The sequence below is a fragment of the Calypte anna genome, chromosome 2, assembly GCF_003957555.1.
Source record: "Calypte anna isolate BGI_N300 chromosome 2, bCalAnn1_v1.p, whole genome shotgun sequence".
NCBI lineage: Eukaryota > Metazoa > Chordata > Aves > Apodiformes > Trochilidae > Calypte > Calypte anna.
Window position 1 is genome coordinate 91109984 of NC_044245.1, and position 12761 is coordinate 91122744.

Sequence of the window (12761 nt, forward strand, 5' to 3'; positions counted from 1 at the left end):
TTGGAATTAAGATTCACCAAATAAAAATTAATGCAGAGAACAGAGAGAAATTTTGTAGACCTAGCTGAAGATCAAAACAGGTAATTGTCTCCTGTTTGCTGGAGTCCCCTGTTAGCACAGGAACACAACTGGTGCAAACAAGCATCTAAATAAAGCAAAAGCCATAACAAGTTTTGTTCTGCTTACACCACCCTCGCTATTGTGGTCTGCTGGAGCTGAAGGCAGCCCTGAAGAGTAATGGAAAGAAATGCACTGGAATAAAGAGAACCATGGAAAATGCTTGTAGTCCTCTCAAGGAAATAATAAAAAAAACCAAACAAAAAGCCAAAAAACAAGTTGCATTTAGAAAACCTGGTAGTGCTTGTCAAAGCAGAAAAGCTTCCCAGTGTCAAGCAATATTTTGGGCTGCAGTAGACAAGAAGCCTTTTCAGCTGTCCAGACTATGAAGTGCAAAGAAGATTTCTGCCTTCCTTTGCTCCCTCCCTCTAAGTAAACATTCCTATGCTCACCCACAGCTCTGAAGGTGTAAGGTGTATGATGACTTGCTCCCTAAGGCTCCTTGCTCTGGTGTTACCTAAGGGCATGTTTACATGGTTGCTCAGTGCTAGGCAGAGAGAGACCCAAACACTCAGTCACCAGAACTGGCACAGCTTTATGACCATGCTTGTCACACTGATGGAAGCCCGCTGAAAAGTAAGACTCTTGAGCATGAGTGAATGAAACTATTCCTGGTTCCAACAGTTTTTCACTCAGAAATAGCACAGGTCTTTCTCTACACCATTCTATTACAAGTAAGACCTCCCTCTCACACCAGCTCTTTTTTTTTTTTTTTTTTTTTTTCCCCCAAAATATCATCATCGATAATTACTATTTCTTGGAAAACGAAGTATTGCTCATGAGGCACATCTTGCTTTAAGCTGTTCTGACAGAATAAGAGAAAATTCTGTCCTCAGGCAGACTTGGGACACTGGGAATTATCAGTAAGGAGCAAGTTCTCACCTGCTGAGTGGTGCTGGTGACAATGCCCTGCTGCAGCCGGTACGCCTGCTCCTGGAGGTACTTTCTGGTCTCGTGATTACGAAGCAAGTAGTTTTCTATCTGAAAAAACCAAAGCCAGATTAGGGAACTGATTTGACCCTCCATATTGTAACTTGCTTACAATTTTGCTGCTGTATCTGAAAAACAGTTTTTCCTCTCAGTCCCCCGTAAGTATTTATTATCCGCAAACCCGTATTCCGTGTGTTGCAATGCTTAAAAATCACATTGGCCAACGTTCACTCACTTGACTAGTGAAACACCATTAAACACTGTGCTTTTGCCAGTGTTTTCTGAAGTACTCTCCTACTTTGAACAATTTAATAAGTTACACTGACAAGGGAGCAGATATTTAAAGGGACTCTTTACATCAAGTGGCGTTGTAGAGACCATGATGACACAGGATATTTGACAGACTTCTTTTAAATGCATTTGACCTGCTACAGATTTTAACAGTAGTATGGTCTGGAGAGAAGATAAAGTATCTAACAGTGCCTAATTGATACAGGACCTCAGCTTAAAAGTTACTTAAGGCTAAGCAGTACATAAGTGGTCTTCAAAACCAAGTGATTTGTAACCACAGCTGCTGGTGACAGCCTATCATAATTGTCACCAGCAGTAAACACCTATCATCAGCCAGCTTAAGGGCAGAGAGTGACCCCCTAGCCTGGCTCTACCAAACTCAGTCAAGTCAAAAAAACCTCCTACTAAACTGCTCAAACTTTATCAAAAGTGATGGATCCAGCCTGAAAGGAAGAAAGGGGAAGGCCATGAGTGGGGTGGCCAGCAGGTTGTGAGGCAGAGACTAACAGGGACTGACCATCACCTCTAAACCTACACAAGCAATAAGAACTGGAACAGTCTGACCATGCCCCACCGTAGTGCAGTTTCTCCAGTTTGCCCACACTGCAAGTAAAGCATGCTGCAGAGATACAGGAGGTCAGCTACTACCTGGTCCATCTGGTGCTGGACCAGGGCCAGATGCACTCTCACTGTACTCAAGCTGTGGTGTGCTGAAGCTTAACCCTTGTGAGACATCTTAGTTCAGGTGTCCCTGCATCAGGCATAACACTCAGTCCATGCTGGAAGGTATTCCTGCAGGCATGGAATTAGCTGTGTGCACAGCACTGATCCAGAGACTGTTACCTTCTTCTGGAGATAACTTCCTCACCTTGCGTAAAGAAAGCCTGAACCACACATGTTAAAACAAACTCAGGGCCAAACAGTTTTAAGCACCTTTGAAATAATTTTTTTAAAATGTTCTTTGAACCTAATACCTAATCAACATGCAGAATTTAAGGCCCTATGACAAGACATTTTGTGGTATTTTTTTCAGAAAGGCACCTAACATTCTAGATATGAACCCATCTACAATTATATTAAATGAGAAGAATTATGTTCATTCCCCATGATTCAGATTTTTTAAAGCAGAATTAAGATAATTTTCATGCATCAAAAAAAAAGGCACTAATTACCAGTCCTGTTCCCAGTGCGAATCACTTAATTGACAATTTCTTTACTAATAAGGCTCCTAGAAATTTACTTTTTAATCATAGTCATCTGTAAGAACTATTTACAAGGTTTTTATGGCCTTACTCTGGCTGAATAAAAGCTTCTCACTAATGAGATATGATTTGTATGCTTTCTGATTGAGCAGGAGGATCATTTGGAGCTCACAAGATTTACTTTATTAAAAGTCAGCTGGGAATTTTATAACTCATGCAAGTGGAACAGCTACAGATACTGTCAACACCTCTTCATCCAGAAGAACATGTTGCTGCAGTTGCTTATTTAGAGCAACACAGTGTGCAAATTTTATAAGTACAATATAAAACACAGGCAGTAAATGTTTTTATCTTCCCTCAAATTAAAGAGTATCCTTTGTCTTGTACAGTGCTGCATTTTTTATGTCAAAATAAAAACCATGTACCAACAACTCCACACACATGGAAATATGCACCAGCACATATGTAACAAACGTGCCACTTTCTAACTTTCCCTTGCATAGTTAGACATACAGAAATATAAGATCCAGCTTCCACTCATTTAATCCTGAATTTCTGATACCACACCACCACGTTCCATCACCCTTTGCTCCAAGCACTCTTTGGAATAATCAAGCCTTACGTGCTTCTGCAGCACTTGATTACCATGTATATATCCATACAAATCAACCAACCAATGAATCTAACCCAGAATTCTTACTCAGCCAAACATGAAATCACAGCCACTTAAAATTATTACTATATTTTAAAAGGTTTTATTTCTGTATATAAGCAGTAAATGCAATACCTTTTGCAGTGCTTCTTCTGTTTTCTCAGGGTTTGTTTTGAGTGCTTGGGAAGCATCATTCATTGGTATAGGCATGAATCTCAAAGTATAATTCCTAAAGAAAAAACAAATAGTAAAAGTTAAGCTAATTAGTTGATCTCTTTATGAAGAATAGAATAGAAAGGAGAAGATGCATCTAGGTTGCCCACGGAAGGCACTAAGAATGTATTTTCCACATTTGCAAATGGACTAACTGGAGGCATTAATGTTCTTTTTTTGCTGTGAATTCTTCTTTGCCACTAGACAGAGGTAGAGATTTTAAAATCCACAAAATGTAGGTAAGTGGCCAATGCCCAGCAGCTGTCAACTAAAGGCCTGGCTGTCCTCTGTAACCTCCCACCCAGGGTTGGATTACTTTTTCCTGTATCAAAAAAGAACAGTGCCTGGTGGCTATTCTATCTGATCTAAAGCTAAATGGAAAAATTCAGTAGCAGATAGATGGCCGCTAAAAGACTAAGTTTTGAAAATCTAGCATTTAATAACTTCTTGTTTTTAAAACAATTTGAAGACACTTGCTGAATTTTTAATACCAGCTGACAATACAAACACAGGACATCCACATTGCTTTATGCAAACAATCGATCCCTGCATTTTACTTACTTGCAAAACATTTCTGTAGCTTTGTCCATCAGCTGTGACACAAGAATAAAGACATCGTTTTGGTCTTGACTCAAAATTGTACTTAAACTTTGAGAAAATAACTTAGCTCACATGACACAATTAAAAATAAAACAATATATGCAGTGTGTATATGTGGGTGTCCACACACCTTCAGATTTGAATAAATGAAAGGAAAAAGAGCAGGAATTTCTGAAGAACCAGGAAAGGAAAATAATTTTGCCTACTTTCAATTAGTTTCCTGCAAACATCTCTTGCTTCTCCTTCTGCAAATGTCTGCAAAAGACCAACTAACTGCTCCTATCCCACTCAAAGCTTCCTAAATACAATCCGAAAACCCTGGTTTTGAGCACTTCAAAGTTGAAAAATTGTCCAACTTTGTCCGACTGCCTGCTTCATCAAAGCCAGAAAACTAACTTTTCTTTCTAGTTTTCTTATCCTTCAAACATAACGTGCCTGCTCTACAGACCCCATTATGTGCCCGTGTTACTAAACAGGAAATAACTGGTTGTCCACCAGTATGGGGACAATTTTTAAATTTCAAAGACACTAAGCTCAAAGACAGAGAGAATAACTACAGAACTTTCTGATTGCCTGACTGCTACCTGGCAGGTGGGGTATTTCTTTAGCTGAAAAGAAACAATGGTAGAATTCCAAGAATCTCTGCAGCTGTTTGACATTTAATGCATCTCATTCATGGAAACCTATAATTGCCAGCTCTTGTGCTACTGATTATATGCTAAACTGAATTTAGTCAAAGGCTTAGTGCACCCTCCCTCACACACAGACACACATGCAGATGAAGGGGGGGAAAATGAAAGGGGACATCTCATAGGCACAGAATTTTGAAAGACCACTACCCTAAGGAAGGCATCAGTATTTGGTTTCCTTCCAGACAGACAGAACTGTATTGGAATGATACTTTATTTTCATCTAAGAATTAACCAGCTCTGAAGGGGAAAAAAATGAAAATTTTAAAGCTTGCTTTTCAACTTTGATCATCAGAGAAACGTTTATCTTCACGCTTCAATTTTTCTCTGTCTTCTTTGAAGTCTAAACTGTTCTCTCATTCTTCTTTTTATTAACGCTCAATTTGTCTTTTGTAAAGGAGTACATTTCTCTACAAACTCAATAACCAGCAATTTCATAACATATTAATACTCTCAGTAAAATACTTGTATTTAAAGGATGTTACATTTCAGAGAGATGCTTAGAGACTCCAAAGGATGTCTCAAAAGCCTCCTGTCTCTCCCTTTATATACAGCATTTTCCTCACTTCATCATGTGCTCTTTCCTTTGTAGTAACTTCTGCTCCATTCATGACATATAATCTCTGCTGCAAAGAAATGATTTTACTGCCTAGTTTGTTTTTTTTTTTTAAAAAAAAGGAATAAGACCATCTGTTCTGCAAGTTTGGGTATGTGAATTTCATGTCACTGCACGTCTTTAACAAGCCCCAGTTTTTCCCATGAGATTCTAGAGCCTGCACTATTTCTTTAAGTCTGTCCACACACACACACAAAAAAAAATCTAGAAATTAATATGCTGTAGAGTTATCCAACAGAGTGAGCTCTAGGCTGCAAAGCCCACAAGCACATGCTTACTTTCCTATCAAAATTATTGAGCTACAACCCCCTGTTTAGCAGCCAGGCTTATCATGATCCCCCTGTTCCCAAATGCTCTCCTGAAGTGACACCTGTACAGGACTCTTCAGAAGAAGCTGTCACATTGCCTGGCTGAGACACCCCATGGGTGACTCTGCCAATAGCTAACCTTCTGGAATTCCCTTTGCAGGAACATTTTCACACAAACTGAAGCAGATGAAGCAAAGCTGGGAGAAGTAGAAGTTCTTCAGGTTACTTCAGACTGTTGAAGTCTTCTACAATCCTGCCCAATTCACCTCAGCCTTCTCATCACACTGTAACGCCCGAGCTTTCTTTTTATGGTTTACTACATGAATGTTTTCCTTAAGAACAAAATCAGAACACAACAAACAAGACACATAATCCTAACCTTCTTCAGTGTATTTCATTCCATTTTGAGCAACAATCCTTTCCTACAGAATATTGATGGGTTTGTATATTTTTAGAAAAAGTATGGTGCAGGATGTTCTCAATATGTCTTTGAGATGGGCTGTTTAAAGACTAATTGTTTTCAGCCAATATTGAGAGTCTGTGCCTTATAGTGTAGACCTTTGCTGCTTGTGGCTTAGTTTGTGATATTATCAATGGTTTTAACAATTTTAAAATGCTAGGAGACATAAAATAGCCCCAGCTTCCAATCTAAATAAACAAGATGTCGCCTCAACAAAGTGCAATTTCACAGCACTATCAGTAGCATTTCTTTTTTTACTGCTTAGATGATTTGCTTTTTCCTTAGGATTTCCTCCTCCTTTCTGTTTACTTATCCAAGCACTTCAGAACAGAAAAGTAAAGTTGAGGCTAACCAGAAAATAAGTGTATTTTCATTTCTAGCAGACCTTCTCGTAAATGTACATGCTACTGCTCTCTAAAAGAGAAATGCCTGCAAGCTGACAAATAACCCTTGCAAGTTATTATTCGCTACTGTCAATGGAATCACTCCAAGATGATTTGCTTAATTATACACCATTCATATAATTCCCCCATCAGTGCAACTGAATTCATTTTGAAACCAAGTACACAAAATGCAATGGTTTCATAAAACAAATGACTTTATAAGGTTTAGCCTTATGATGCCTTCGAGGATTAAAATGCTTCCCTAAGTAGTCACATGGATTTGCAAGACTGCTTGTCTAGACACCTGTGATTGTGTGTTATCTTCACCTTCTACAGAGAGCCTTTGCTCCTCTCTGAGGTATTTAATGATCTGAAACAACTGCAACTGCTGCTTAATTTAAATCTGTAATTTTTCTCTCTTAAGAAAAGTAATAACACATAAAGAAATGTGATGGAGATGGAGAGAGATGAAAGTCATTTAGCATCTATCACTGGTAATGGCTGCAGCTGTGAGTAAGCTCAGGGAAGCAAAATGACCCAGACTATAGTGATGATGATGAACAGTTGCAGTTCCTGAGACCATCACTACTATTTCCATCTTGCTGGGGGGAAGAAAAAAAAGTCAGACCATAAAGTATGCTGCAGTAATATTCTCTTACTACATATAGCTTCATTCATGGATTACAACAGAATTTCTATATGCTATCAACACAAAGAAAAGGGGAATTTTTTTTTTAATTCAGAATTTTAATGTCAACAGCAGAACTCAAGAGTCTTAATGCTGATAGGGCATGAACAAAAGAGCCAGAGAGCTTTTTCCCACCATTTCTGTGGATGTCAAGTCATACATTTTTCTTTACACTGAAAACCCTCATGCTTAAAACTTAGATCACCACTCAGGACCTAATTTTTGGCCTCTTCATCAGTTATTCCATTGTTTGAGAACTTACTTTTCCAGTGCCACAGCTATGTCCTGGAAGCCCTGTGCAGTAATGTTGTTCTTGTCCCATATTACAGTTCTGAGACGTGGGAGGGAAAAGAAATGAAAAAAAAAGAAAAAAGAAAAAAAGTTATCAAGAACCACTGAATAAATCCATGTTGACACTTAGCATACTAAAATCACACAGCACTTTTTGTTCAAAATTATGTAGTGGAAGGCAAGCTTTAAAAAACTTTTGGTTTTAACCTGTCTTTAGTTATTTGCTAAAACAGAAGTTGGGGACACAGATACTATAAAATTCTGTTTCCCTTTCTTTAAAGGGGACTGTACTATACTTTTCATTTTTAACATAAAACTGTAATGTTTCTAAAACACAGTTAGTAGAAGGATTTGGAGATAAAAATTCCAGCTTTTTTCCAGAAATAGAACTAAGAATGAAATTCAAATGTCTGTTTTGCAAGGTCACAGTGAAAGCCAAGAAAACTGCAGTAAGTGATCCATCATTGCTCTACACAGGCTATATGGCTAGAGTTACAGGAAAAGGTATTAAAAAAGTTCATGCCAACTGGTGGTCAAACTTTGCAGGTATATATACAGTGCTGTATACACCTGTACAAGCTCATCACACAGTTTCTATGATTCCAAGTGCAACATAACTAGCTGTCAGTATAAGCTGTTGGGTTAGGGGCATAAATTATAGCTCTTCTGAATACACAACAGTGATAGGAGTGATCAAGCCTTCCCCCTCCTCCTCTAATTTAGACCACTCAAGCAGACTGCCTGGCAATTTGCAAACACATGTTCCAAGATCTCATTAGTAATCAAAAGAGACAGCCAAGCAGATAAATCTTGCTTGTGCAAGAGCACTAGTTCTAGCTGTTCTTCAAAATAAAGGCACTAACACAAAGATTTATGATGTTACAGGAAGAAAAAAAAGATAGATTACAGAGCTTCACAGGTATTAACACACCCTTCTGGTGTTGCAGAATTATCCCTTTGTTTTTCAGATGGAAGTAAGAAAGAGAGAGTCTACACCCTCTCCATAAGATCAGATACACTTAGGGTCAAATCTTGAATATTATTGTTGTTGGAAAGTGTGTTTGTAATTCTACCCAGATGTGATTTTACAACCTTTTAAGCAGAGCCAGTTGCCATTGCATTATTCAGTTTGTAACCATACCACAGACTGTGGTGACATTATGTCAACTGTGACATTCAGTATACTGTGGACTACAGTGTTTGCCATCCTGAAAGCCTCCAAGGGTTTATTTCTTCAGGTGCCGTGGTCATTTCAGGTTAATACACTCATTAAACCTAAACTTCCCTCCAGTGTTTTCTTGACATTTTCATGTCAGTTCAATGTTCAGTCAGGGCATAGAAACTGGATCCCTGCTTCTGAACAAAACTGCCAGGACTGTTCTGAGGAATTTCTTATCCTACAGGGACAAATGCTTGGAGAGCAAGCACCAAGTGGTCTCCTCACACAGACAACACACTGAGGAAGGTCCATCTGCACAGTCTGACAAGAAAAGTGAGGAATAGTTTTCCTGATGATAATGACATATTTAGAGGTCCCCATCCAAACTCACACTGATTGAAGGGTTTACTGTTTGCTAATTACATGCGGAATAGGAAAAAAGTGATAGTCTCAGGCCACCAGTGCCAGACACATGCTGAAAAGCAGTGCAATTGTCAGGTGGATGAAGCTGCAGAGAAGAGATGCCAAGGTCCATCAGCACTGTAGGCAGGAGGGAGAGGAAGTAGGAACATGTTGTCAGCCATTCTGACTTCCACATGCTCTTAGTTCTCCTACAAACTCATTCTCTAGAAGACAAGGAGTAATTTACTTTAGTTTCCCACCTAAGTACCAGAATTTTCTCTGCTGGAAAGGCCTCCACTAGAAACAAGTGAGCAGAACAGAAGAGCGTGGCTAAGCAGTGGGAAAGGGTTCCCAGAGACATGGGATTCCTGTACTTGGAAATCTTCAAAACCAAGACATGGCCCAGAGCAACTTCATACACCTTTAAAACTGGTGGTAAGATTATGGCCTAATTTTGAAGACATTGGATTGGATGACATCCAAAGGTCTATAACAAGTTAACTTTTTTTTTCTACTTTTAAGACATTTAAAGCTCCCTTGTTTCAACAAAAATCTTTCTGTTTAAAATTAGAAAATGTAATTTATTGGAAATGGTTTTGCAGAGACAATGTGATTCTCATGGAATTTTTGGTTGGTTGGTTTTTTGCTTTGTTTTGCTAAGTATTATTAAGCCATTTTATCTTTTACTGCAAATCCATTTCCCTTACCTGAGCTTGGTATTTATCTGTAGGGCTTTTGCCAGCATCTTTGCTCCCATATCTCCCATGGCATTTCCGCTAATATCCACTTTTGTAAGAGAAGTATTGCTGCCCAAGGCATTAATAATGATGGTGACCTCTGTCTTCAGCTTGGAATCTGCAAGGGACAGTGACTGCAGAGGCTGTGGAGCACAGAAAAGGCATTGGTAAGAGTGATTCATAATGCACTCACTCCTTAAACATTAACCAAAAGAATTTTCAAGTTTCCCAAATTCTTGGAGAGAAGAGTAAGATAAAAAGAGGTACTTCTGGTTTTGCTGCATACCCTATAATGCTTGATAAATTGGGAATCAGCAACTTACAGCACAGGTGTCAAACACATACACACGCAAATTAAGTTGCAACACCTTGAAATTTACTTTTTTTTTTTTAAGTGACACTGTCTCCAGTTTCCAGTGTCCTATTAAGTACAGATACAGCAGGAACCTGAAAAGAGGCAAGATAGCAACAACCAGCTCCACAAGACAACCAGCATGCTTCCCTGTCACTGAGAAATAAAAACATCTGGTATTTGCCTCCACTCCCACAGGCTGCAGGCTTTATCCAAGGAAAAATTTAAATCTTTTACGTTGTGAAAAAAAAACTAAAACAATTCCTTTTAACTGTTTTATTCTTCTTACTTCAACTTTGGGAGTGATTTGGGGTCTCTGTTCCTTCAACTAAGGGCATGGACATTTGAGAGGAAAAAGAAAAGTAGCAGGTCTGAAATTAAAAACAGTAAAAAGAGTACCTCGCAAACTCATTATTATGAGTAACCAAATGGGTATTATTCACGGTGGTGTTCTGACACCTGCATTTGCAATTATCTTCACATAACTTCTTTTATATATATGCTATGTTAAGCTGAAATTACTTTGTCTTATGCAAGTCACACTCTTAAATCTTAAGAAAATCTCTTTTAAAAATGCCTGTATTCCTTCCATTCTCAGTGTTCCAACACTCAGTGGCCGGAGCTCAAGAACTACAGCCTATCCATTGCCATCACACCTTGCAATGTTATGACAGATGCTAAAATTGTAATTTGTCTTTGCTGATGTCCAGTAACTCCCCAGAACACTCCTCTTGCTTAAGTGTGAGTTCATTCAGAAGAGTGCCTTGTCACTCTACACCTACTTAGGAATGTATTGGAGGATGAATTTTAGGAGCCTAAGATCCTAAGCCTAAGATCCAAATTGGCAGTATGGAAAAATCAACAACTTGTATTCATGAAGCATGGCACCTACGTTAGATGCCTAAAGCTTAGATTAATATAAATAAACCAACTGAACTGTGCACACCTTCCAAGGTCCAAGATGCTTACACAGTAGCTGCTATACATTGGGACTCTGTAAATCCAGTGGTGCCTGGAGGCTGGTGATAACCAAAAAGCTTGCAACAACAGGAAATGCACTTATAAATCAGGAAATGCATAAAAATTTGGAGGCACAGCAGGTTTATAATTAAAAAGTCTAACAGTAACACAAGCCACATGCTGGTTTTATTTTAAATGGAAGTTATTAAATTGCTATGCTAATGCCCTTAATCTGTCTGTGTTTCCCCGTTTATATTACATTATGTACTCTAAAGAATATTAGCATTGCATTAGAATGGCATTTAGAGCTCTTGGCACAACTTTGAGAAGACCTCCTGTGACAGACTCACAGCGAAGCAGTATTGTGTAGCACTTGGACTGAAATTGCCAGGAAACTTGTGAAACTGAAGTGTCTTCTGTTTCTCATGTGTTACTTCAGAAGGAGTCAATTAAATACCTTAGCTGGAAGTACTCCTTCCTGCACACCAATTTTTTTAAACCTCAGATATTCTCCCAGGAAAGGATTTGTCACCTATTCCATTCCAATATTCTGACAAAACAGTACATGACTCAAAATGCTTGTGTTCTGCAAGGATTGACATCTATACATCATTCCTACCTTATAGGTAATAGGTATCTAGCACATTAGAGAATGTCTATGCTAGCAGTGCCTTTGAAGGGGATGCACTACTAGTTTTCTTGCACAGCTACCCTTATCATTTACTCAGTGAGCAACAAACAAAAACAACAATCAGAATGTAACTGATGGATTAAACATACAGGCAGTGAAAGACACATTAAATTATCTGACCATTGTATTAAAAAAAACTCAAGCATACATCAAATAACAAAACCCACCACCACAACCAGGGGCAATACTCTACAAACTCTATAATACATTTACTTCTAACAACTTGATAGTTATAGCTGGGTATCAAGAGAACAAGTCATACAAACACTTCAGTGTCCCTGCTGCAGAAAACAAGATACTTTGTCAACACAGCAAAGTAGTCTTAATGCAATCTTATTAAGGAAGAGGAATTAAAAACCAGAATTATAAATGGTTTCGTTGAATTAATTGATTTTGTCATACTCCTGTTGCAAAATATTTAAGAATTAAATCAATTTAAATCTCTTCTCCTACAAACAAAAATGCTGTAAAAGACCTCAAAAGTCCAGTTCTGCAACTAATGCTGAATTAAGAACTAAAACCACTCAGCACTGTAGCAATTCTCTGCAGGACTGACAACCTCTCTCAGTAGTGCTATTCTATACCTGCAGTGTAACATCTATTTTTGTAAGATGAGAAGAAACAGCATAGTAAGTTTGCAGCTTTCTGTAATACCATAAACATTGTTATATCCTGCACAGGACTGCAAAATCTAAATATTACATTCTTGTCTATATTAAACACCTGGGAAATTTTACTGTTTGTGTTACAAACACTGCTTTTAAATTGTGTAGAATTACATTTGCATCTAGTAGGATTTTTTACAGCCATGAAACCAAGCTATGGCTTGTGTAAATAATTTTACTCATGACTACACAGCAACAAATCTATTTAAAGTGTGTATAAATATAGGAGGAAGCTTTTGGGAGATTACTATTTTAGATTAAGGCTTCTTGCTTCAGGTTTCCATGCCTGGTTCCCAAACTGTACGAGCCTGCTGGCAATACAGATGAAGCAAGAGGCTCTGGGCAACATCATACC

The 12761-nt window shown here is 38.3% G+C and overlaps 1 protein-coding gene across 4 annotated transcripts in view; it reads right to left on the minus strand.

The window, feature by feature from the left end:
* Positions 1-12761, minus strand: part of CARMIL1 (capping protein regulator and myosin 1 linker 1) — a 194688-nt gene that overhangs the window by 51550 nt on the left and 130377 nt on the right. For all 4 annotated transcript variants that reach the window (XM_030445387.1, XM_030445386.1, XM_030445385.1 and 1 more), the window contains 4 exons: positions 9709-9881; positions 7412-7480; positions 3328-3421; positions 1000-1098 (listed from right to left, as the gene is read on the minus strand). In XM_030445387.1, coding sequence (XP_030301247.1) covers positions 1000-1098; positions 3328-3421; positions 7412-7480; positions 9709-9881 — 435 coding nt within the window. The remainder of the gene's footprint in view (positions 1-999; positions 1099-3327; positions 3422-7411; positions 7481-9708; positions 9882-12761) is intronic.